This window comes from Vipera ursinii (genome assembly GCF_947247035.1).
Source record: "Vipera ursinii genome assembly, chromosome: 14".
Classification (NCBI taxonomy): domain Eukaryota; kingdom Metazoa; phylum Chordata; class Lepidosauria; order Squamata; family Viperidae; genus Vipera; species Vipera ursinii.
In genome coordinates, this window is record NC_139527.1 from 10,627,358 (window position 1) to 10,652,964 (window position 25,607).

Genomic DNA, 25,607 nt, shown 5'->3' on the forward strand with positions numbered 1-25,607 from the left:
GGCATCGCGCGCAGCCGGTGCACGCGCATCGGGGGGGGGGGAGGTAGCAGATCGGGGGCGGAAGGAGGATCCGGCGCACCGGAGGGGCTTCTCCAACCGGCGCCCTCCTCCGGGCGGTGGGCTACTTTGCAAAATCCCAGCAGCAATCCTGGAGTGGCTGGGAAAGCGTTGCCTCCGCGGGGGGGGGGGCGGGTTGGGAAAGCGCCTCTGAACCGGACTGACCTTGTCCTGGCCAGCCCTGCCTCCCCCGCCCCCCCACCTCCCGTTGCAGGTCAGGCGACCTGCCCTGGCTCCATTCGGAGTCCCGCCGGGTGGGGTGGGGTGGGCAAGCAACCAGGCCAGGTTTACAACTTGTAAGGCCTGGACTTTCAACTGTTTGCACCCTGTAAACAGAACACCACTGTGCTTCACAAGCCTCTTGGAGCTATCTAGGCATCTTAAGTACAGTTTGCTTAACCGTGGCGCAGCACTATGTGTGAACTACTCAAACTCTGCTTCCCTTTCACTACCGGACAGCAGAAAATAAAAAATAAAAAAATATGAAGATTTCCTGCCCCACCAATAGCAATAGCACTTAGACTTATATACCGCTTCACGGTGTTTTACAGCCCTCTGTAAGCGGTTTGGAGAGTCACCATTTTGCCCCCAACAATCTGAGTCTTCATTTTACCCACTTCGGAAGGATGGAAGGCTGAGTCAACCTTGAGCCGGTCAGGCTTGAACTCCTGGCAGTGGGCAGAGTCTGCCTGCAATGCTGCATTCTGACCACTGCATACCATGGATGGATGGATGGGAGGGAGGGAAGGAGGAAGGGGGAAAGGAAGAGCAGTAGCACTTAGACTTATATACCGCTTCACAGTGTTTAGAGCTCTTTCTAAGCGGTTTACAGAGTCAGCCTATTTGTCCCCAACAATCTGGGTCCTCATTTTATCGACCTGGGAAGGATGGAAGGCTGAGTCAACCTTGAGCCGGTCAGGTTCGAACTCCTGGAGTGAGCAGTGAGTTAGCCTGCAATGCTGCACTCTAAACCACCATGGCTGTAAAAAATGTCTGGGGCAAAAAATGTGTCCTTGAATAGTTTGGAACCTTGTTTTTTTCCCCCCCACCTGTTCTGTCTTCCTCAGATGAAGTTTCTTCCAACCCTGAAAGGCTGGGGCGGACGGCCGGTTCCTGGACTCCACTGCTGGGCCTCCCATGCCTCTGTGCCCCAGGCTGCCCCCTCCCTGGCTTTTGTTCCAGCCAGCCCCCCTCCGGACGCTGGGGCAATAGAAAAACTCCAGAAGTTTGTTCTTCACTGCCAGCGGCTCTTTGTCTTGACTGGAGCAGGAATCTCCACTGAATCCGGCATCCCGGACTACCGCTCTGAAGGCGTGGGCCTTTACGCCCGGTCTGACCGACGGCCCATCCAGCACACCGAGTTTCTCCGCAGTGCCACAGCCCGGCAGAAATACTGGGCCAGGAACTTTGTGGGGTGGCCTCAGTTTTCCTCCCATCAGCCCAACGCCGCACACCGGGCTCTGAGCAGCTGGGAACAGCAGGGGAGGCTGCACTGGTTGGTGACCCAGAACGTGGACGCCCTCCATGCCAAGGCTGGCAGTCGGCGCATGACTGAGCTGCATGGCTGCACACACAGGTGGCCAAGGGGAAGGGGGCACCAAGCCTGACAGGGAAAGTGCATGGCATTGCAACTGCCCAGAACATCTGCATTTCAGGCCCCAGCACTGGCCTGGCCCTGTGGTGATGGGCCTGTGTGCAGCTGAAAGCTGGGGGGGGGGGCATGGCTTCCCTTGGGCTGAAAGTCACGCAGCCTCTGGACAGCCCCACTCGAAATGGGACAGCGTTTAGGATGGTCAATTTGGCCAGCTTGGTGGGTCTTTGACAGCTCTCCAGCATTTCTGCAGGAGTGGGCAGCAGCAGCAGCCAGAGTGGGCAGCAGCTCGCCCTCCGGCACCCCCGGCCAATTCTTCCTGCTGCCTTCCTGGGTGATGGAGGACACGATCCTCCTGCACATAGCTGCAACTGCTAGCCATTTGTTATAATATCCATGGGGTGTGCAAGTCTGCGAGGAACAAGCGTCGTCTTGCCAGCCTGAGCAGACATATCCTGCTCACCCCACAGGTTCCTTTGCCAAGGAGAAGGGGGGGGATGCAGGAGCCGTTTTTCTGATATGATACAAAACGAATCAAGTGGAAGAAGAATTTATAGGCGGCAACGTTTTAAACTGTATTGGGAACATCCCCAGTGTTAGAAAAAGAGGAAGCAGAGTAGTGCTTTGTGCTGCTTTCTAACGTGGGAAAAACAGCACAGCCGTTTTGGCAGCCATCATATGCCAAGACTGCAGGAGTAGAATCTGTTAATTCATGATTTGTTGATGTTCTTTTGACTGTCCAGGATGGATTTTAACTATCTCATAACAGAAAAGTCACCAAAATCAAAAAGCTGCAAAGGCCAGGAAGAAAATGGGACTTCAGGGCTTGTGGGAGGGGATCTGGGGCCAGCAGGAAGCAAGGGATGACTCTGCAACAGTGTGTGTGGGGGGGCGCTTAGAGAGCTTAGCCTTGCCTGTCCTCCAGACTGAGCAGAGAGGGACTTCCATGGTTCCCAGCCAGGCATGATGGCAGAGGCTTTCTCCAGAAGAGTCCTTCACAGCCCCCATGAAATAAGGATAGATTATTAAATGTACGAGGGCAATTCGGAAATAAACCCCCTTGGGTTACCAATGACAGACACTCTCAGATACAGAACTTTTATTGTACTCATTAGAAAACTACAACATTACTTTTCGACATAATCGCCATTCAAATTGAGGCATTTGTCATAATGTCTTACAAGGTTTGAAATTACTTAGTAGTAGTCGCTCAGCGCCAAATCTGGGCTAGGGGGGGTATGATAAAAAACATCCTAACGGAATGCTTCAAAAGCTCTTGGGTGCGTCTAGTGGTGTGCAGACGAGTATTATCGTGAACACCACACCAGAAGTGGTGCCGTAGAAAATCCCGCCAAATGTGAAGATGCCAAAGGAGTAACTGCTAGTGAAGTTCATGGAGCATGGTTCGACCATCAGTTCAAAAGTCTACTGTGAAACATTATGAAAACTCAGACGAGTCATCCATAACAAGCGTCAGGGCCTGCTGACTTCCAGTGTGGTGTTGGTTCACAATAATGCTCGCCCACACACCTCTAGATGCACCCAAGAACTTTTGAAGCAGTTCCGTTGGGATGTTTTTGATCACCACCACCCCATAGCCCAGATTTGGTGCCGAGTGACTTGTACTAAGGAATTTCAAACTTTGTAAGGCCTTACAACAAGTGCCTCAATTTGAATGGCGATTATGTCGAAAAGCAATGCAATGTTGTCATTTTCCAATGTGCATAATAAAAGTTCTGTATCTGCGAGTGTCATTGATAACCAAATGGAGGTTTATTTCCGAATTGCCTTCGTATTTTGAGCAGTGAGGACCTAGCGTGGCACAGCTACAGAAAAGGAGTGATCGAGGGGACACCTCTGAGCTGGCATCGGTTGCAATGCCCATGCCTCATCTAAGAAGGAAGACTTGGCATCTAGTATGCCCAGGATGACATTGATTTGGCTCAAATTCAGCTTCACATGTGATATGAATCCAGCCCATTGTGGGCCCGTAAAACCAAGATTTATAACTGAGTAGAAAGGCTGCACCCAACTAAATTATGGTCTGCAAAGCACAGATAATAACCTCCTTTCTGCAGCCCTTGAAGAGTCTGGGTCAAAGGCTGGCATACCTTGGGAGGCTTCCCCAAGTACCCCCTGCCCCCCGTTGGCAAGTGTGGGCCTCAGGATCCCACCAGATCTTCCTTGAGCTAATGGAAGTTGTGTGTTCCTGACAAGGTGTTTTGGGAACCCAGCCAGCATCATGAATCATGGCTTTATTTTGTGGTTTGGGTGTGAGGTCTCTCCTGTTCTTCCATATTCACTCAGCCTGGGACCCTGACCTTCTCTGGGCTTGAAAACTAAGTGGGGGTCAGGCCTGATCACCACTTGGAGGGAGGCCAGGAGCGAATCTGAGAAATTTCTGCTGGGCTGCAAAATTGAAAAGGGTCCTGGAGCGAGGCAGAGGGCAGCAAGGCAAACCCACCAGTGCTCTTGCAAAGAAGACAACCCAGCAGCATCCGTCCTTGAAGTCAGCAGCAGCTGAGCTCGGCTCAGAGGCGTCTTCTGGGTAGAATGCCAGAGGGCTGGTGGGGTCTGATCCTGTCCCTCCATGGCAGAGTTCCAAGCCTTTTGCTGCCTGTGGGGAGCCAGACAGTGCTGACCCCCCTACAGGCATTTTAGTTCCCAGGAAGTGCTTGCAGCAGGAAAAAAAGAATAATACCCTTTTCCCTGGCCTAAACGTCTCGCCTGAAGCATTGACCTCAAATTCTTTTTCCATTTTCTCATTTCATTTTCTTATGTTCTATTGTGGGGGAGGGGGGCTTAGCTGCTAGGAATCGCAAGAGGGTCCCTTCCTTTCCCCCCCCGGCTTAGAATTCCACCTCTTTGGTGAGCCTTCAAAGCCTCTTTCTCCACAGGGTTGTGTGCCTCAGCTGTGGGACCCAGGTCCCCCGCGAGCAACTCCAGGAACGTTTTGAGGCTTTGAACCCCACGTGGACAGCTGAGGCCCACGGCATGGCCCCTGACGGAGATGTCTTTCTGACAGAAGAGCAGGTGCGCCACTTCCGTGTCCCGTCGTGCAGCAAATGTGGTGGGGTCCTCAAGCCAGATGTGACTTTCTTTGGGGACAATGTGTGCAAGGAGAAAGTGGACTTGGTGTACCAGCGTCTTGAGGAGTCCGATGCAGTCCTCGTGGCCGGGTCTTCCTTGCAGGTACGTGTGCAAATCTGCCTCTGAGATGCCCGGCAAGGGGGTGTCACCGTGCAGGCTGTCTCAGCCTTCTCCAGCCTGGGTATGGATGATCTGTGAGACACTAAAGCTACTCAGGGTCTCTAAAACAGGTTGGGCTCCCCAAAATCTGGACTGTATCACCCTCTAGTTAGATGATGGGGTGAATGGAGACATTAATCTAGAGCCGTGGTGACAAACCTATGGCACAGGTGCCACAGGTGGCATGCAGAGCCCACTCTGTGGGCATGCGCACCGTCACCACAGTCATAGCCCTTCAGCTGGGTTTATAAAAACTTTTTGCTTTAGGCCTCCGCCACCGTGTGCAAAAAAAAAATCAATTTCAACTTCTCGCAGGAAAAAAAATCTCGCAAAGTTGGAATTGATTGATTGAACTTTTTAGTCCCACCAAGTCTGCCGTTGCCACCACAGCCACGCCCACCCAATGGACCACGCCCACCCAGTAGGCCACAACCACCCAATGGCCCACACCAACACAATGGGCCATGCCCATCCGGCACCCGACAATACATGAGTAGGTTTTGGGTTGCAGTTTGGGCACTCCGTCTCTAAAAGGTTCACCATCACTGATCTAGAGCTTTGTCTTGGAAATCTGATGTTTTGAGGGTGCTAAGGCAATGTCACAGGAATGCAGTCCTGGTTCTGAGCATTATAGTGGGTCTTACCTATTTTCCAAATTGTGCCAATCTTTAGTCATCCTAACCCCGGCACATTGGTGACTGTTTCTGTCTATCTGATTCCCTCCTTCCTGCTATAACAGCCTCAAGCCCCACCCCACCCCACCCCTTGCTGACTCTTTCTGCCAGTGGTCCTCGCTAGAACAAGGCATGAGAAGCTATGAGAAACGGGGTTCAGTCTAATCTTTAACTGAATTTCACGGTCATACTTGAGTAACTTTTATTGTGCTGCCAGCACGTGGCTGTTTTGGGAAATTATAATATGTTAACTGGGTCTGCCAGTACCTTCCCCTATCCTGCTCATGATGCTGTACTAGGAACCACCCCTTCTGGGTTGGACTTCCTCCTTCTCCTTGTTCCCTTGTGTTCCATCCTCCATTGTAACATCTGAACACAAGCCATGCGGACAGTAATCCTGTTACTGTCTTTTGACCTTAAAGTACCGTCCAGATTTCACCTGACCACACCTTCTCTGCTGTAATCTTCTCCTACATGCAAAATAAAGGTATTTCAGATGAACCAGGTACTTTACGAGTTCACTATCTGGAAAGGGCCGTTAAAGTGACTAAATTCGCTTAAACAGACCAGCGCAAGTATCTTAACAAGGAATTAAATCACTAGCACAATGAGCTTGATCCAGAATAGTCAAAAGACATTTATTAATTTTACTCCCTGTAATCTATTGTGTATGCATGTTATCTGCAAAGCTTAAGTTAAATAACAGCAATCAATTTTACTGGCTGCTTTGTGTGTGTTGTCTATGAGTAAGAAGTCAAAGATAGCAATTAATTCTTACTGGCTGCGTGTGTTTACTGCAATCAAGTTTAAAGTTCAGTTAGAAAACGTGCTTCAATTCCTAAAATCTGCTTCTAAATGTGCATGCCTACAGTAAGAAAGCTGACTCTGTAAGAGGCAGAGCCGTGTTTTCAGGATTAAGCTTCTGTGAACTGTTTGTTTCTTCCTGTCTCTCTAAGAAAGCCAGCCAAAAGGCCTGTTAAAATCTTACTGCCTCATTTGCCATTGGATTTCTAGTGATTTAAAGTGATTTGGAAAAGCTTTGAAAAGGAAATGAGCTTCTGCTCACTCAGACAGATTGCTTGAATGTTCCATGTTTTAATTGCAAAGAGACTGTTTGTTTGTAATCTTCAAGTCTTGTGAAACCAAAAGAAAGTTTAGAATTTTGCTGCCTGTCTTCCAAAATTGTCTTTCTCTCAAATTTCACTAGAAGGCTTAGAGATTTACCTTTGAAAACAAACTCTTCCTCTCTGGCTAAACTATTAAGTGGCAATGAAGGAACAATAAAGTAATTTGTTGCCCTGGTAACTGGCACTTCAGTGAAGGAGAACCCACCTTCCAGAATGCAAGCTATGCAACAGCTTGTAAGCTTGGGTGTTATTATACAGAGAGAGAGGCATTGAATGATAGCCATTGTTTTTAGAATTTTGCTCAAACAAAAAAGTTTGCCAGTTAGCAATTTTTTTTGCAATAAAGATTGCTGAGAAACAACAATAAAAGAAGCAATAAAACAATTAGTTGCCTAGTAACCAAACTCTTGGTTGCTGCTCAGTCAGAAGGGCCCCCATCCTTGGAATGTGCCAGACAAAGGGGCCAGCTTGGATTTATGTTAAGGCAGGCAGCGACTCCTGGTGGCCAAACTGAAACGCTTAAACTGTCTGCAAATTTGAAACGCATGTGAAAGCTTGTATACACAGAGAGACTTTGATTCACACTTATAGCAAGCTATGCAAGCATTTTATTTGGATAAGCAAGTGATTTATTGTACTCTAGCTACAAACAAGGAACAAAGAGCAAATTAACCTTCGTCAGACACAGTTTTATAGCCTACGGTTGGTCCTCTTAATATGGACAGGAAGTCCCTCAAGAGTTCCAGACCGGCTCACGACTAGTGGTCATAAGAAGGAACAATTGCCTCACTTTGTGTCCAAATTCAAGCTAGAGACAATAACAGTCTTGCATCCAAACAGCGACCTATAGTGGTCAAGGGGTGATGCCCCTAGTGGTCAAAGGGTGAATTTCCCTGAAGTCCCTAACCACATAGAAGGTGCCCCTAGTGGTCAAAGGGCAAACTTCCCTGAAGTCTCTAACCCCACAGAAGGCGCCCCCTGGTGGTCAAAGAGTGAAGTTCGTCAAATTAGTCAAAATATCTAGGAAATTTTCTGCATCTGTCTTAGCCATGGCAGAGTGTCTCATTGATCCAGAAGAGCTACTTCAACCAGACAACCCTGATTTGCACCAAGAAGTTCTAAGACCCAAGTGTATAATAAAACTAACCCAGATACTGAGAGAAAATTATGAGGCAATTAAGGGTGAATTTTCCAGTAATCTGTCAGAGCTATGGGACAGAACCGCACACGCCATGACAATTTTGCTCAGTCTTGATAGTAATCCTGCTGTATTAAGAGACTCTATAGATCGCCTATCTGCAGCTTATGAACGTTACCAGCGGCTGTCTACAAAATACATAGATTTTTGAATGACTCTAATGTAGATGATTCCTCAGCAGAATTAACCAAAATTGAGGATCTGAACCAGCAAAGAGATCTCCTAGTGCAAGATGCAAAGAATAAGGCAAAAATCCGTATTGCTGAACCTCAGGAGACCAGGTCCCATAGAACCACATCACCTAAAGTCACAGTACGCTCTGCTAGATTCTCTCGCTCCAGGGCTTCAACGATATATCACAAGCTACTAGAGGCACGTGCACACCTAGAAGCAAAGAAAGTACATGCTTCCTTTGCCAAACAGGAAGCAGAGAGGAAGCACAGGAGAAAGCCCATCAAGCAGAGATGGAAGCACAGGAAAAAGTCCGTCAAGCAGAGGAAGAGGCCCAAATAAAAATTCTGGAAATAGAAAAAGAACGAGCGGCTGCTTTAGCAAAGTTGAAGGTCTACGAACCAACAACAAAGAAAAACACCGATGTGGAGTGCTCCATCCCAACAGAAGTGAAGGATCTGATGGAACGCACAAGTGAATACATGTTAAAGCATAATGTTTGCAACAATGCAGAGCCATCTTCCACACTGCCTACAAACATCACAGTCATCCCAGAACTGCAAGGACCTATACCTCCTCAACGCCAAAACACAGGCGTGTCAGCTTTGCTTCCCACAAACAGCACAGAAGTCCCACGCCTGTCAGGGCCTACACCTCTTCTTCAAAGCAACCCAGTGTGCCTGCTCCATCACCATCACCAAGGTATGGTAACACAGCAGCTCAACACAAGAGACTCACGTGGAGCTGTGTCTACAAGAAAGACGGACATCTCACCTCCTGTATCATCACCTCCTCTATGAAGTGATTCAGGTGGTGGCAACTCACATCCTGTACCATCTCCTCCTAAATGGAGCGATTCAGCTGGTGGGGATGAATATGCTACAGGTGCTGTGCTTCATATGGCCATTTTGCTAAAAATTGTAAAGCCTTTGTCAAGTGCACAGAATCCGATAGCGACAAACATGATACAGCTATGCATCCTGATCCACTTCCAGGCAATACACAGCAACCACCTGTATCCAACCCTGCTTCTAGTTATGGCGGGGAGCAGCATGGCGGAGAGCAACAAAGTCACGCTCCAGTCACAAACGTCTCATATTAACTTCAATCTTCAAGTTAGAGACCTTGTTCTGTTTAACGACCAACGAGCTCAAGAATCGAAAGGCACCAAAACTTTCACCAGACCATCGCATTACTTGTCCTGCTTTTGCCTCTTGAAGACTTGTTGAATCCTGCCTTCAAGAAGAAAAGTGCCTTCAACCTGATCCAGACTATTGAAGCCTGAAAAGGCAATTGTTATTGTTGCACATATATATATATATATATATGCATGTTTTTTTATATCTTTCAGCAGTGGCGTAGCGTGGGTTGTCAGCACCCAGGGCAAGGCAAGTAATTTGCGCCCCCTAACCCGTGGATTTTAGCACTCGAGTCTGCCGCAGGGAGCCCCGCATCCTGGGCGTCCGCCGCACCCCCCACCCACGCCTCCCCCGGGAAAAGGGGGAAGGTCCGGCATCCCCTCCCTCACGTGCGGCAGAAGCGCCGGGACCCGAGGCCATGCCAGGAGGCAGGCGGCGCAGCGGAGCCTCCGCTTCGGAGCCGGCGGGGGGGGGCGGCTGGGGGCGCCACCGTCCCTTTCTTACCTCTGATGCCTGGAAGAGAGCGGGACCCGCCAGCGCAGCTGCCCGTCTCGCTCAGGCATGCACCGCGGCTGGCCGGGGCTTCCGCCGGGGGTGCATCCGGGCGCGGGGAGCGAGGGAGGGGGCCGGCACGACGCTCCGTGAGCTTGGCAGCCCTTGGCCGGAGCTGCGGCTGAGCCTGGAGCCGCACCAGCCCGCACCTGCTGCCCCGGGAGAGCTCGGCTCGCTCCTCTGACCCCCCTCCCGCCACTGCCGCCCCCTCAGCCATGTGCGCCGGGCCGCCACCGCGGGGACCGCTCTAGCGCGGAGAGGGGGAGGACGGTCCCCGTTCGGCCCGCCAGCCCCGGGAGAGCCCCGCGCGAGCGCCTCGCCAGCCGCTGAACTCTGGCTTTTGAGCAGGAGCGACCTTGCCCTGCTTGCCCTTGCCCGGCGCCGGGAGCAGCCGCCACCGACCGCCCCGCTTTTCGCAAGCCCCGCTACGCCGCCGCCACCTGCCGCGGGGTGAGGGAGTTGCGGCCGCACCGGCGGGCGCTTCTCTGGCAGTGGGGCATGCTGGTGCCCTGCACTGCGCTCCGTCTGCGGGGGCCGCCCTGGGAAAGGTGGAAGTGCAGCTGTGGTCTGGGATGGCTCCGAGCCCTGTCTGGCCGGCTTTGTGCCTCCGTCCCCCAAGAGTAGCTGGTTGTGAGTTGCTGCTTCCCCGAGTGTGCCTCAGGCCCGGATCCCCCCCGTGGGACTCCAGCCGCGCGAAGGGCGCTTCGGCGGGTCTTCCATCCCTCCCGAGTGCGAGCGCGCCCCCCCCAGATGTTGCGCCCGGTGCGGCCGGCCCCCCCTGCACCCCCCACGCTACGCCACTGTCTTTCAGGTCTTGAACGCAACAAGCAAAACCTCAGCCTGAAATGGCAGTTCTTATTATTGCACTATGTATGCATGTTTACTTCATATATCTCAGGTTTTATGTCCTATATGGATGCATGTTTCCTTCTTATACCTCTCAAGTTTTATGCCTCATATATATCATGTTTATTTTGTATCTCTCAGATTCATGTCTTATATGTATGCATGTTTATTTTTATATATATTTCTCAGATTTATTACTTATATTTCTTAGGTGTTTTATGACAACTACAAACCACAAACGTGTATTTGCATTTCCATAACTACCGTTATGGGATTTTATATGGTGGTATTATGAAATACCAGACAGGGAGTGTACTGCCACCACGTGGCTGTTTTGGGAAATTATAATATGTTAATTGGGCCTGCCAGTACCTTCCCCTTTGTGATGTATTTCCTATCCTGCTCATGATACTGTACTAGGATCCACCCCTTCTGGGTTGGACTTCCTCCTTCTCCTTGTTCCCTTGTGTTCCATCCTCCATTGTAACATCTGAACACAAGCCATGCGGACAGTAATCCTGTTACTGTCTTTTGACCTTAAAGTACCATCCAGATTTCACCTGACCACACCTTCTCTGCTGTAATCTTCTCCTACATGCAAAATAAAGGTATTTCAGATGAACCAGGTACTTTACGAGTTCACTATCTGGAAAGGGCCGTTAAATGTGACTAAATTCGCTTAAACAGACCAGCGCAAGTGTCTTAACAAGGAATTAAATCACTAGCACAATGAGCTTGATCCAGAATATTTATTGTTACTCAATAAAACCTGGCTTAGCCCGTCTGCTGATTACAAATCTACAAATGAAGTAGCAGGCTACTTTGTTTACCTGCAACACTGTCTTCTAGGTCTCTTAATCCATGTTCCACACCCTCGCATGTACCCCAAGTCCTGCTTATCTAATCTGGTGTTTCTCAAACTCAGCAACTTTAAGACGTGTGGACCTTAACTCCCAGAATCTCTCAGCCAGCATGGCGAACCTTTTAGGGACTGAGAGCCCAAACTGCAACCCAAAACCCACTTATGTATCGTTGGATGCCGGGTGGGTGTGGGCAATTGTGTGGGTGTGGCCAAATGGGTGGGTGTGGCCCATTAGGTGGGTGTGGCTGCAGTGGTAACGGCAGACTGGGTGGGACTAAAAAGTTCAATCAATCCCAACTTTGCGAGATCTTTTTTTTCCAGCGAGAAGTGGAAACTGATTTTTTTTAATTTTAATTCCATTTATATCCTGCCCTTCTCCGAAGACTCAGGGTGGCTTACAAGCTTAGCAGTAGCCTTCATTCTATGTATATGCCTGCTTATTAGGGCTTTCACACACACCCCAAGAGGCATTATTACAAAGTCAGCTTTGCCCCCAACAATCTGGGTCCTCATTTTACCTACCTCAGAAGGATGGAAGGCTGAGTCAACCTTGAGCCTGGTGGGATGCGAACCTGCACTAATTGCAGGCAGCTGGTGTTACTTAAGGAGGCATTAGCCCACTGCTCCACCAAGGCTCCTTGATTGATTAACCTTTTTTTTTCTTTTGCACACGACAGCGGAGGCCTAAAGTGAAAAGGTTTTATAAAACCCAGCTGAAGGGCTAGGACTGGGGCGACAGCTCGTGTGCCCACAGAGAGAGCTCTGCATGCCACCTGTGGCACGCGTGCCATAGGTTCGCCACCACGGGCCTAATCCTTAACCGCAATTGGCCCAAGGTTGTGCTGGCTGAGAGTCTTGGTGTCGTATGCCAGCACATCCAGAGGGCATCCCATTAGGGAGAGCTTGTCAGCCATATGCTTCACTTCATCTGACAAATGTTTCTTTTATGTCTGGCAGGTCTTCTCGGCTTACAAATTTGCGCTTGCTGCCCGGGACAGGAAGCTGCCGATGGCCATTGTTAACATTGGCCCCACGCGGGCCGATTCCTTAGCTTCTTTCAAGCTGAACTCCCGCTGTGGGGCACTGCTGCCTTCAATTCTCCTTTGAGCGAGCTGATGAGGCATCCAGACCAGTAAAGATTCAAGGGTAATTGTGGGGATGCTGTTGAAGTGGGCTGGTTTGAGGTCCAGGGGGCTGAGTGAAATACCACCAAGATACCAGAAGAATTGAAGCTGGTAAAGTTGTCTACGGCCTAGAAAGAGCTTTGTAAAAACACAGAACATGGAATCATAGGATTGGAAGGGACCTCGGAGGGCTTCTAGTCCAAATCCTGCCCATGACAGGAGGTCCTATGGTATTCTGGACAAAAGGCTGTCCAATGTCTCCTTGATAAACCTCCAGTGATGAAACACCCACAACTTCTGGAGGCAAGCTATTCCATTGTTCTCACTGATCGGAAGTTTCTCTTTGGTCCTACGGTAGTTGAATCTCTCTTTAATGATCTTCCCCTGTTACTTCTTGTCCTGTCCTCAGGTGCTTTGGAGAACAAGTGAATCCTCTTCTCCCTGTGACAATCTGTCAAGAACTGGAGGACTGCCATCATACCACCTCAATTTTTCTCATGGTTAAATAGGACGTACCCAGTTCTATCAGTCGTCCATCATATGGTTTAGCCGCCAGTCCCCTTATTTTTGTTGCTCTTCTCTGCGCTCTTTTTTGCACTGTGGTGACCAAAATTGGATGCAGTATTCTCTCTTGCCCCAAGATTGAGTTAGGAGGCTCATACAACATACTGTCTCCACCATTGACCTCATAAGGTGTGTGAGTTCAGCTGTTGGCTTTTGACGACTACCTGTCTTCTCTGCTGCCACCAGGTTCTCATCTGCAAAGGGTTGTCTGTTCAGAAAGCCATTTCATTGGCCAAAATGCCAAGAGGTATCATCTTCTATCTAGAAGAGGTTCTCCATGGAAACCCTCCCGCTTTCCTCTTCTCTCAAAACTGTTTTTCCCTCCTTCCGATGTAAACATGTTGGGTTCCAGCTGTTATCATGACTCATCATCTTAGTATCAAGACTTAAAGCCAGTGGAGAGGGAAAAAATCTCACTCAGAGAGCTTTGGCCTCTCCCAACCAACCAGCAGTTTGTGAAATCCATTTTCTGGAAATCCAAGCAAGACTGAGCCAAAGGGAACAGGAAAAACCTGGATTTTGTCTTGTCTCACTTCGGCTATTAAGGCTGGCCAGCAGGCCGTGTCTACTCTCAGCCCACGGTTCAATAGCAAATCATAGATTCAACTGGGCAGTATTTTCTCTTTTTAGTGCTCTAAAAAGTGGGCCTGTTAGTCTTCTCAAACAAACCACCCAAAGGGCCTTTTGCAACCTTTGGGTGTCCATGACATTGAACTGTGCCTCTCCTGCACACCGGCTCTGCTGCTGTTGTTGTTGTTGTTTTGGGGGGGTGAATAAAAGCATCCGTTTCAGTGAAATCTTGTCTTCCTCAGAAGCACAGAAAAGTCACAGGACTCGGCTACATGTGAATATGATACGATAAGCTCTTTTATTACAGTCCATAGATTTGTTGATTTTAAAAGCAACATGCAAAGTGACTTTCCTCTTTTTAAGTAATTCAAATAAATGGTAGCACAAGATGAAGAAATGCCTGCTGGACTATTTCAGGACCTTTGATCTAATTTCACTCACTTAAACATACACCAGCAGGGTACACAAGAGGAAAAGAGGGCTGATTGCAGAGAAAGAGGATTTGTGCAGAATCGTGGAACAGGAGGAGAGCAGACTTTAGTTTTTCTTGCTTTTTTGGAATCAAAAGGCACAAATGCAGCTCTGGCTTTTCACTGTTCAAAAAGGCTCGGTGGAAGAGGCAGAGATTGCAGAAGGAGCTGAGAGACGCTGAAAGGACTGACCGATGGGGGCGTTGCTGGGTGTCTTTTCACGCAAAAGACTTTAGAATAGTTATAACTATAGCTATAACTTTTATAATAGTTATAACTACTAGTTATAACTTGGTTTGCTTTTAGTTGTTCGCAGATCTCTTTTTTTGATTATCTTTTCTAGGATCTTCCCAGGTATTGAGGTTAGAGTGATTGGTCTGTAGTTTCCTGGGTCTGTTCCCAGGAAACTTCCACACACACACCTTTCTTGAAGATGGGAACCACATCAGCCCTTTTCCAATCCCCTGGTATTCCCCCCTCCCCCGGCCCATGCTCCAGGATTTATGAAAGATATGGTGCAATGGTTCTGACATAACATCTGCCAGCTCTTTCAGAACTCTGAGATGTAATCTGTCAGGTCCTGGTGATTTATATTCGTCAAGGCCAGATAGGTGTTCTCTTACCATTTTCATGCTTATTTTAATTTTATTTTAAAATAACTTTAGCATCAGTGATCACCAAATTACTGTCAAACAGGCTTCCCCATTTCAGTGTTTCCCATTTGTGCATTGCCTGGCGCCTGGTTTTCCCTTGCCACGTACCTTTCGGGTTTTGTGCAGCTGGGGAAGGTGTTGTGTGTCAGGACCCACCACAATCCACATCTTAGGAAATAAGAACTCTTGGATGCAAGTTTAATCCAAAAGGAAAATGTTTACTAGGATGGAATCGATTGTGGCAATACAAGACAGAATCTAACAAAGTTACATTTCAATCCTATATAAAGCATTCCCATTTCAGCCCCTCCCCTCATCCATTTGGTCAGGCTCCCATCATTTACTTAGGTGTCAGGCCCTTCCGTGGGAAAGGGAACTCCTTGTTTTTATTGTTATTGTTTCTTCTTTTTTCAGTTGTAAATGAAGATGCAATCCAGATCTGTGTCTCCCCCTCCCTCCCCCAGTTCAAACGTTTCCCTGTTGTTTGAAGATCGCCTTAAGTAACCATCCTCTTCCCCCCCCCTCGGAGAGATGGCAGAATCCCCAGAATAAGCACAATGTTCTACCTATACATTTATGAAATGTGATATAAATGGATTCTGACATTGTGTCCATGGCTTGTTCTTCCCACAGTGCATCCGACAGTCTCCCCAGCTTGCCAGGGACCAAAAGGGGTGCTGATCATAAGGGGTGGCACTGCCCTTCCTTGCTCTAAGCAGGAAAGGAGCCCGGATTTGGGGACTGATCGGAGCATCCGGTCTGCTCAGACTGACCTTTCCCAGGAGATGGTGGTGGGCCTGAACTGAGGGGGGGGGGAATCTTGGGTTCAGTTTGGCCCCACTCTGGCTCTGCTTCCCAGGAGCCTAAGATAAAATCAGAGGTGCTGCCCCATCTCCAATGAAGGGTGGGATAGAAATTCAAGAATAAATGCAAAGGCACAAAGTCTGTTAAGTCTTCCACACCAGGCAGCAGGAAAACCTGAATCTTTTCCTCTTGCCTCTTGGCACAAGACCAGCTTTCCCACTTGCAGTTTCCATTTGATCCTCCCAGATATTCAAATATTCAGCTCCATCCCAGCATGACATATCTAGATGAGGGAGTGTGAGTTCTCACATTTTCCTTCTCCCTCATCTATATTTCCTTTTATATTGGAACCCTGTGGGCAGGAGTTACGGTATACAGGTAGTCTTCAATGCACAACACTTAATTTAGTGACTTTGAAGTTACAACGGCACTGCAAAGAGTGACTTAAAACCGTTTTTCGCACACTTAATGACCGTGGCAGCATCACTATGGTCACATGATCAAAATTTAGCCGCTGGCTCATATTTATGACAGTTGCAGTGTTCTGGAGTCATGTGCTCACCTTTTGTGATCTGACAATCAAAGTCAACGGGAAAGCCACTTTCAATTTCTAACTCTGTTAACAACTGCAGTGATTCACTTAATAACTGTGGCAAGAAAGGTCATAACACGGGGCAAAATTCACCTAACAACTGTCTCGCTTAGCAACAGAAATTTTGTGTTTCAATTGTGGTTGTTAAGTCCCAAATTGAAATTTAGAGTTTATTATTCTACAGAGGTTTCTGGGAGTTATAGCGAGCCAAACCCATAAATTTTGTCCACTGATCCTGGCCCAGAAACCTTCCTCTCTCGCTGGGAAATTGCTGGTATCGGGACTTCTGCCGTGCTCGTGCTTTCTACACATGCAGGAATGTAAATCCTTGGCCAAAAGTCTCTTGGCAAAAAACCTCATCATGCAACTTTTGAAATCGCCGTAATATTTGTTTGGGATGACTGCCAATCTCTCCGTCCTGGAGACCTGGAGGAACCTGAGTCAGCAGATGACGCGTCGCCTGCACCATCCCACCTGGGCCAAGCCCTGATTGGGTGCCACTCAGTGTCTTTCATCAGAGCTGGAAAGCCTGTATTTCTGAACTTTGTGTTGAGCGTGCAAAGAAAAAGCGTGTGCAGCTTAATGACTGCACTCAGAAGCTGGTCATGGTGCTCTTCAAGATCCTGGTCCCTGTCCTGATCGGGCTCGGCGCCTACTATTTCTACCCGCAAGAAACTTTCTCTCCAGGTAAGGAGGGTAGATCCCACGGGGGGGGGGGGATCCTAGGCCATTGCTGTCCTTCTGCTTTTTCTGTTTTAATTATTCTTTTTCCATTTAACGGAAAAGAATGGGCTTTCCTGGAGGGGGAAAGTGTTGGTGAAACTCCCGCAGGCAAGGTGTGAAGAAGGTGGTCAGTCTCTCCAGGAGGGTGTTCCCCGTGTTCTCACAATGTGCTGGACCTCTACACTAACGACGTGGGTTGAGGTCGCACAACACACGCAGAACCCAGCTGAGCACAGGCAAGTGCGGCAGCCGTCATCCATCCAGTTAAGCCCATTGCCTGAACACCACTGATGGGGCGGGGCGAGCATCTCTTACTCTCTGTGATGGTGCCTCCTGTCATTCAGACCTCTCCAGGGGAAACGGCTTACCAGAAAATCTGCTTTCAGATTGGGGAAGGGGCAGGATGGAGACCAGGAAGGCTGACAGCAGAGCCTGAAGCATCAGCTTTGCATTTCAGCTCCATCTGAGCCCCCATAGCAAAAGGTGCCACACACTGGATTCTCTGCTCACGTGGGACCGGCTGTGGGAGCAGGAATCCGGTAGCAGACTCTGGTGTCCTCCGCTAATGGAATCTGTTGCCCAAGACTAGACAGGTGTCCCAGATGTCTGGCAGGTCACATCAGAGGAAGAGATGGGGAGCTGCTTTTGCGGATGAGGCTGAGCGAAAGCTGACCTCTGCGCAGCTCCAGGGCACCTGGGTAAGCCCCCACCCACCCACCCACCCCGAAGCAGCAGCACAGACAGACTTTGAAGTGGCTCAGGGTGGTGGCAGGGGACCACCTTCGCAGTTCTGCAATCCCTACCTGCAATTCTCGCTCACAGGGTGGGAAGCTGAGCATCCCTGATACATAAGTGTAGCTGGTGGGCAGTAATATTCCATTTGGCATTCAGATGGATGCTAGAAGTGTGTAGAAAGACCCAGGTTGAGGCAGGCAACGCGCTGGCCAAGAGAATGCTGGGGGTTCAAGTCCAACATCTTAAAAGTCACAAGTTGAGAAACTCTGGCCCGTGGAGGAACCAATTGCAGAAATAGGTGCTGGGGCTGAAGTCCATATATTTTAAAGTTGACTGGGCTGGGAATTTTAGCCAGCGCACAATCTGGGGAGAGAAATGGGGTGGGTGGGGTGGGGAAGAGTAGAATTTGGGACTGAGAAAAGATGCCATTAACCTTACAAGGAAAGAAGAAGTAATCAAGTGGATAAAACCAGACAATCAGCTTTCTCCAAAGAAAGAGAGAGAGACCAATTTCCACCCTCTCTGCCATCAGCTTGCTCCACAAGCGATTAGGTTAAGGGGGGGGCTGCCCTGCTCCTATTGGCACTTGAGGCGACTGAGGACACCCCCCCTCCACTGAGTGGAGGGCTGTTTGTTCTTCTTGGGGGGGGGGCAGGTGGCTTTTCTCTATGCCAAAATGCCCTCCCCACTTCTCCGGCCAACCCACTCCTGGCTGGAGGTGGCTGTCCTGCTGGACTTTTGGCAGCCTCACTTCGATGGGGGCTGGCAAGGGGTCAGCAGACTGCTGACAGGTCCCAAACGGCCTTTATCCCCGATGAAGGGGGTGGAGTGAAGGGAATGGGGAGGGGGGGCTCTTGGAAGCAACGCCCCCAGAGAGGGAGCAGGGAGCCAAGCGTGCTCTGGGCAGGGAATCGAGTAAGGGTCCATCTGTCAGGGAATAAATTAATACTTCCCTATCAGAGGGCGATGAACCGTGGTTCATTTGAAGCATGGTAAACATCAGGTAAAAATAAACAAAACCGAGGCATATTCCATCCTTCTGAGGTAGGTAAAATGAGGACCCAGATTGTCAGGGGCAATAAGCTGACTTTGTAATAATGCTGCTGCCCCCCCCCCGAAAGCCCTAATAAGCAGGCATATACATAGAATGAAGGCTATTGCTAAGCACATTGATTGTGCTTAGATTATAAGCCGCCCTGAGTCTTTGGAGAAGGGCGGGATATAAATGGGATTAAAAATAAAAATACCCGCAGTGACACCATCGTGGTGTGGGGGGGGGGGGCGGAGGGATAATGCTGTCAGTCCCTTGACTACTTATTTGCCCGTTTATTCCCTTTCCTGCCCAGGGAGGGGCTAGAACAGCTAGAACCATCCCTTCTAGACGACACAACAAATTAATCAAAACTGGTTCCCATTAGAGTCGGAAGCAGCGAAGGCTGGGGGAACAGAGAACATTGAGCCTTGGTGGAGCAGTGGGCTAATGCCTCCTTAAGTAACACCAGCTGCCTGCAATTAGTGCAGGTTCGCATCCCACCAGGCTCAAGGTTGACTCAGCCTTCCATCCTTCCGAGGTAGGTAAAATGAGGACCCAGATTGTTGGGGGCAATAAGCTGACTTTGTAATAATGCCGCTTGGGGGGGGTGTGTGTGAAAGCCCTAATAAGCAGGCTACTGCTAAGCTTGTAAGCCGCCCTGAGTCTTCGGAGAAGGGCGGGATATAAATGGAATTAAAATAAAATAAAAAATAAAAATAAAACATTCGCAGGGGAACACAGAAAAGCAAAACAGGGCTGGAAGGGACCTCGGAGGTCTTCTAGTCCACCCACCCCCAAGCTGAAGGCAGCAGATCAACGCGGGGCGGGTGGGGTGGGCGGACCTCCTCCCTTAGCTAAAAGACCTTCGGCAAGAAGCCTTTTCTCCGGCCGTGGAGAGGGGAACCCACGGGCCGTCCGTCTGCTCTTCTGCCCGCAGAGATGGTGCGAGGGATGCGCGTGCTGGTGACGGGTTCGAGTTCGGGCATCGGGGAGCAAATGGCCTACGAGTTTGCCCGAATGGGCGCCCACCTCATGCTGACCTCCCGGAGGGAGGAACAGCTGCAGAAGGTAAGCAGCAGGAACCCCCAACCCAAGCCCGGTCATCTCTGAACAGGACCGCCAGCCCTGCACGGATCGCCGCCGCCTCCTCTTCCTCGCAGCCCAAGCTCCGCAAAGAACCGCACCACTTTCCCGTGGGGGGTGCGGGGGGAAAGGGAACCCCCGCCCACGTTTGAAGCTGGCGAGACATTCCCTGGCTAGCTTCGGTCTCAAACGGGGACCTGGTGCGAATCCCGCTCCTCTGCTTTTCAGGGCGGGGGCGGCTGCCTTCCTGCTTGCTGGGGCACCCCGATGCCGCCCCCCCTTCCAGGCATTCTGGAGGGGCGCCCTGAGCAACAATGAACTTCGGTTTCAGGAAAGGGGCGGGGAGGGGGCCTTAAAAGAGGCACGAAACTCAACCCCGTTGGCAGCCATGGATCTGACCAGCCGCTCTTGAACCCACAAGGCGGTAGTAGGAAAGAAACAAAGACGGTATAGGAAATGAAATTAAAAAAAAGAAAACACAGAATTGGGATTTCCACCCTTTCGTAGTTGCCGTCTAAATTTCCTCACCTTCCTAGTTAACCCTTTTTAATGCCCAGTCCATAAAGCATCAAGTTTAGTCTTTATCTTTCAACAAACAGTCCACATAAGGTTTCCAGGCTTTCAAAAAAAGCCTTCCTTTTTTCCATGACCAAGCTAGTCAGTTTCATATCAATATTACAAACCTATTTCCTACCTTATTTCATTATTCTTCCATTTTTGTGCATGCAATAATCTTGGCGCAGTTAGCATATACAATATGCCATATTAATGTTTGACATTTCTAATTCGTTGTCCATCAAATGGTTCTGATTTCATCCTAATATTAAGATTGGCAGAGATTCAACTGCTGTGTCATGGCTATCATTTTGACTGGACTGGACTGGACTAGAACAGAACAGAACAGAACAGAATAGAATAGAATAGAATGGACCAGAATGGAACAGAACACAATAGAATAAAGATGGATTGGAGTGGAGAGTGGAGAGTGGAGAGTGGAGAGTGGAGTGGAGTAGAGTAGAGTAGAGTAGAGTAGAGTAGAGTAGAGTAGAGTAGAGTAGAGTAGAGTAGAATAAAGATGGAATGGACCAGAATGGAACAGAACACAATAGAATAAAGATGGATTGGAGTGGAGAGTGGAGAGTGGAGAGTGGAGAGTGGAGAGTGGAGAGTGGAGTGGAGTGGAGTAGAGTAGAGTAGAGTAGAGTAGAGTAGAGTAGAGTAGAGTAGAATAAAGATGGAATGGACCAGAATGGAACAGAACACAATAGAATAAAGATGGAACGGAACAGAATGGAATGGAACGGAACAGAATAGAATAGAATAGTTGGAAGGGACCTTGGAGGTCTTCAGCCCCCTGCTCACGCAGGAAACCCTAAACCATTTCAGACAAAATAGCTCCAATCTCTTCTTAAAAACTTCCAGTCTTGGAGCATTCACAACTTCTGCAGTTCCACTGGTTAATTGTTCTGTCAGGAAGTTTCTCCTTAGTTCTAGGTTGCTTCTCTCCTTGATTAGTTTCTATCCGTTGCTCCTTGTCCTGCCCTCAGGTGCTTTGGAGAACTTTTTTTGACCACATACTGTGGATACCCTGGTTCTTGTGAGTCCTTTTCATTCCTTTGCCTTCTTTTTTTCCTTCCAGGTGATGCAGAAGTGCCAAGAGCTGGGTGCCAGTTCTGCCCACTATGTGGTTGCAGACATGGGCAATCTGACTGCTGCCCAGAAGGTTATTGAAGAAACTAAAGCCCAGTTGGGTAAAGATGACATTTTGCATTTCATCTTGTGCATGGGGGTGGGGGGGGGGAGGAGAGAGATTGAGGAATTGGATGCTCTGTGTGCAAGGCTGTATTCAGCTTCCCTTACCTATCCCATCCACCCAGTGAACTTAGGGCTCTCCCTGCCCTTCCCAGCATCATCCATTCCTCTCTATAAAAGTCCTCCCCCCACCGGACTTTGCTTTCCCCTCCTTTCCTGCATGGAGAAGAGCGCCCAGAAAGTTCCTATTTCCATATACTCCTCCAGAATGAGAGAATCCGTGCAGCAAAGGGGCAACATCTTTGAAAGGCAACAAGCAATTCGAATGTTTGCGGTGCTCCTGTTGGGGACACTTTTTCTGGGCTTCAGGGCTGTGCACAGAGACATGTTTGGTTTCAAGTGTTTGTCAGAAGGGCTTCATGTGTTCTGCGTCACAAGCGGCCCTTAGAATCCAGAGTTAGCCACCAATATTGGGCAATATGAATAACAGAACAACAGACCAGTTGGAAGGGGCCTTGGAGGCCTTCTAGTCCAATCCCCTGCTTAATAGCAATAGCAATAGGGCAGGGGTAGGCAACCTCGGCTCTTTTATGACTCGTGGACTTCAACTCCCAGAATTCCTGAGTCAGCTATGCTGACTCAGGAATTCTGGGAGTTGAAGTCCACGAGTCATAAAAGAGCCGAGGTTGCCTACCCCTGCAATAGGGCTTCCTTATATGCCACCCCATAGTCCTTTACACCACTCAGCGTCAGCATCATTTGCATATTGCCCCCAATAATCCGGGTCCTCATTTTACTAAATTCGGAAGGATGGAAGGCTGAGTTGATTTTGAGCTGGTCAGGATCAAACTCCTGGCAGTGGGCAGAGTTTGCCTGCAATGCTGCATTCTGACCACTGGGCCATCAGGGCTCCTGGCATTCCAAATGGATGTATTTAATAACACAGTAAAGTGAGTAGGAAAAGCAAGGATGGCTCCTGGCCCTACAGAGGCTTTAAGACCCAAGGTCTCCCAATGCCTTGCCCTGTGCTGGCCTGGCTGACCAACCTTTGCCTGTACTAGGCTTCCTCCAGGCTGGAGCTCCTGCTGACCTGTGATGTCAGGATCCAGCCCCTTTGCAGCCTCGGCATGCCCAGCTGCCCTGCCCGGGGCTCTGTGCTGGAAGACACCCTCCAAGGGGGGGTGGGGGTGGGCAGCAAGCCAGCGCCAGAAAAAGAAGAACAGTTTGCCTTTTGTGATTTGCCTGTGTGTCCTTCTCTCCTCTAGGAGGTCTCGACCAGCTGGTTCTGAACCACGTTGGCGGAACCTCATTTGGTCCATTCGAAGGAACAATTGAGTCGGTGATCACGTCGATGAATGTGAACTTCTTCAGCTATGTCCAGCTAACCATCTCTGCCATGGACCTCTTGCTGGAATCTAAGGGGAACATCGTAGCCATCTCCTCCATGAGTGGTAGGCACTGCAATCCTCAACAGGCTGGCACACGAGTGGATCCCCCAGTGGGGGCATTCATTCATGCTGACAGATCTCCTGCACGTGGTCCTACCAGTTCTCACTCTGATGACCATTTGCTTCCAAGTGTCACCCCAGCACCAGCCACTCCAATTCCTCATCCCTTTCTCTTCTTGCACCCCATCCTTCCTTGTCTTCCTTCTGTTGCCCCCTTCATTCATGGTCTCTTGCTCTCCAAATTTCTGGTCTCTTCCTGAAGATCTCACCCACTCCATATCCCAAAGATGCTTTTTCAAGAGGCAACTGGACTTTCTTTGAAGATGAGAAGCTTCTTCAGCCCTGAAGCCTGAGCTGAAGAAGCTTCTTGGCTGAGAAGAGAAACGCCTTCAAAGAAAAACAAAGAAAGTCCAGTTGCCTCCTGAAAAAGACATCTTTGGAGTAACTATGACCTGGATGACTGAGAATCTCCATAGAAATCCACTCCACACAACCATCACTTCTCAATCAAGACAGTGCCCAAAATTGGCACTTCTGATTTTCTGCAAAACCAGGCCCATAGCAAACCATTGGTTCACTAAACGACTGCAGTGTTTGCTTAATGACTGCTGTGAAAAAGGTTGCAAAATTGAGCCTGATGGGCAGGCTCCATTATGGTCCTAAGTCAAGGACTACCTGTATTAAATTGGACATGGAAGAGAGTACCATTGGGGGAGAGATTGAGAGGAGGAGGAGGAAATGGAACAAGCTTTGGGGATAAACAGTTCCTCTTTCCACGCCAACCCCTCCCTCTCCCTCCTAGGACGTGTTCCGAGTCCTTTCAGCGTCCCCTACGCGGCAGCCAAGTTTGCCGTGGAAGGATTCTTCACCTCGCTGCGCACCGAGTTGCGCCTGCGGAAGATAGATCTGCCCATCACTGTGGCTGTGCTGGGCTACATTGACACCGGTGAGTGACACATTGGAATTTTCGCTTGCCCAAACCCAGCACCCTCCTCTTGGGCTGACCACCCACTTTTGACTCTCTTTTCTGTAGAAAATGCCGTGAAGGCTGTGGGCAACAAAATCTCCCATAGGCCGAGTCCCAAAGAAGAGTGCGCCCAGAAGATTGTGAAGGGCGGAGTGTTGCGTTACCGTGAGGTCTTCTATCCTTACTGGGCCCTGAAGCCCACTCTGCTCTTCCGAGAGCTGCTGCCCAACCTCCTGGATCAAACAGTCGGCTACGCCTACAGACTGGAGAACATCCTCTAAAAATCCTGGCTCAAAGGACCATCCAGCACTGCCATCCGTGTCTGCCAAAGATCGGGACTGCTTGCAGGGGAAACAAAATGAAAGACCCCACCCTGTAGGAAGGATAGTAATGGACAAAATGATGCCATTCTCCCCCCCACACACACACACACACTTCTTTCCTTAGCTCACCTTTGTTCCGGCACAGGAGTTGGAATCCTGGCCTCTTATCCAGATGCAGCATTGTGTAAAACACAACAGCAAATCCAGCGCTTCTCGGGTGCCCAATTTTTCCACGCCCTGTAAGGGAATCTGGAACCAAATACTTACCGAATATACAATCTGTACTCATGGCAAAGATAAGAAGCGGGACCCGTAGTAGGTATTTAGTAAAGGAAGTATTTTAGTAAAGGAAGTCACCCGTAGTGGACATGCTGCAGCATCCCGTTAGTAGCCTGGACTAAACAGGAGAAAGGAAACAAAACTACTCGTGCTTTTAACCCCTACAACAAATCTACCACAGGTATCATTATTTATATAAAGCCACACGCTGTATTTCCTGGGTCGCTCCCCAATGCAAATAGATCAATGCAGTTTGCACCCATGTAATGCAAAAGCTGGATCCACCCAACACATCAAACTGCAGCGGAGCCGATCCCTTTTGAACACAGAGGGGTGCAAACCCATCTCATGCACTCAAATTATGGGAAGACTGTGCTGGAGAAACCTAGAAAATTAAACTGTTTGTGTAAAGATCCCTACCGGATGTGCTTTCCTGAGCTGCACCAATTTTTATTTTTATTTTTTACCGCAAAACCAACAGCAGCATCTTCTATCCTTGTTCTGTTATCACTGTAACCATAAATCGCTAGACTTGTGGCCCAGAATGGCTGATTGAGGGGTCCCCAACCCCTGGGGCTGCAGTCCACTAGTGGGCTGTTGGGAACAGGGCTCCGGAATCCTCACTTGTGCAAGCCTTGAGTGAGGGTCCGCGGCTTGCGCAAAGGGAGCTGCGTGCGCATGCACGTAATTCCCCCCTGCTGGCACGGAAGCATCCCCTCTCTCCCCCCTTCCCCCTATCCACAAAGCCAAAAAGTTTGGGGAACTCTGCTCTAGCTCACTCAGCAAGGGCCGAGGGTGATCTCTGGGCCCTGCAGTCGCAGAAAGGCTTTCTCCACTTTAAAATTGCAAAATTTCAGGAACGTTTTTGAGCCAGTTTGCAATTAAAACAGTCTGAAAGCCCCTCCCACAACAGAGTCTCATTTCTCACAAACCTTTTAACTGACCTTGACAGCCTCTGGGGACATCCAGGTAACCTGGTCAGCCTTTTCCATCCACCCAGGCCATTTTTTTTTATTTATTT

The 25,607-nt window shown here is 49.3% G+C and overlaps 2 protein-coding genes across 2 annotated transcripts; both read left to right on the forward strand.

The window, feature by feature from the left end:
* Positions 1–1,124: 1,124 nt before the first annotated feature.
* Positions 1,125–14,663, forward strand: SIRT4 (sirtuin 4; the record flags this gene model as incomplete). The annotated part of the gene is made up of 4 exons (XM_083373941.1): positions 1,125–1,633; positions 4,546–4,840; positions 12,424–12,612; positions 13,000–14,663. The coding sequence occupies 3 exons, from the start codon at positions 1,125–1,127 to the stop codon at positions 12,571–12,573; spliced, it is 954 nt and encodes a 317-aa protein (XP_083230067.1). The 3' UTR covers positions 12,574–12,612; positions 13,000–14,663.
* A 2,056-nt stretch (positions 14,664–16,719) lies between these two features.
* On the forward strand, positions 16,720–25,214 carry LOC310646693 (hydroxysteroid 11-beta-dehydrogenase 1-like protein A). Its single transcript, XM_083373338.1, has 6 exons — positions 16,720–16,930; positions 19,672–19,802; positions 21,457–21,568; positions 22,835–23,020; positions 23,820–23,963; positions 24,051–25,214. The coding sequence occupies exons 1-6, from the start codon at positions 16,849–16,851 to the stop codon at positions 24,263–24,265; spliced, it is 870 nt and encodes a 289-aa protein (XP_083229464.1). The 5' UTR covers positions 16,720–16,848; the 3' UTR covers positions 24,266–25,214.
* The last annotated feature ends 393 nt before the right edge of the window (positions 25,215–25,607 follow it).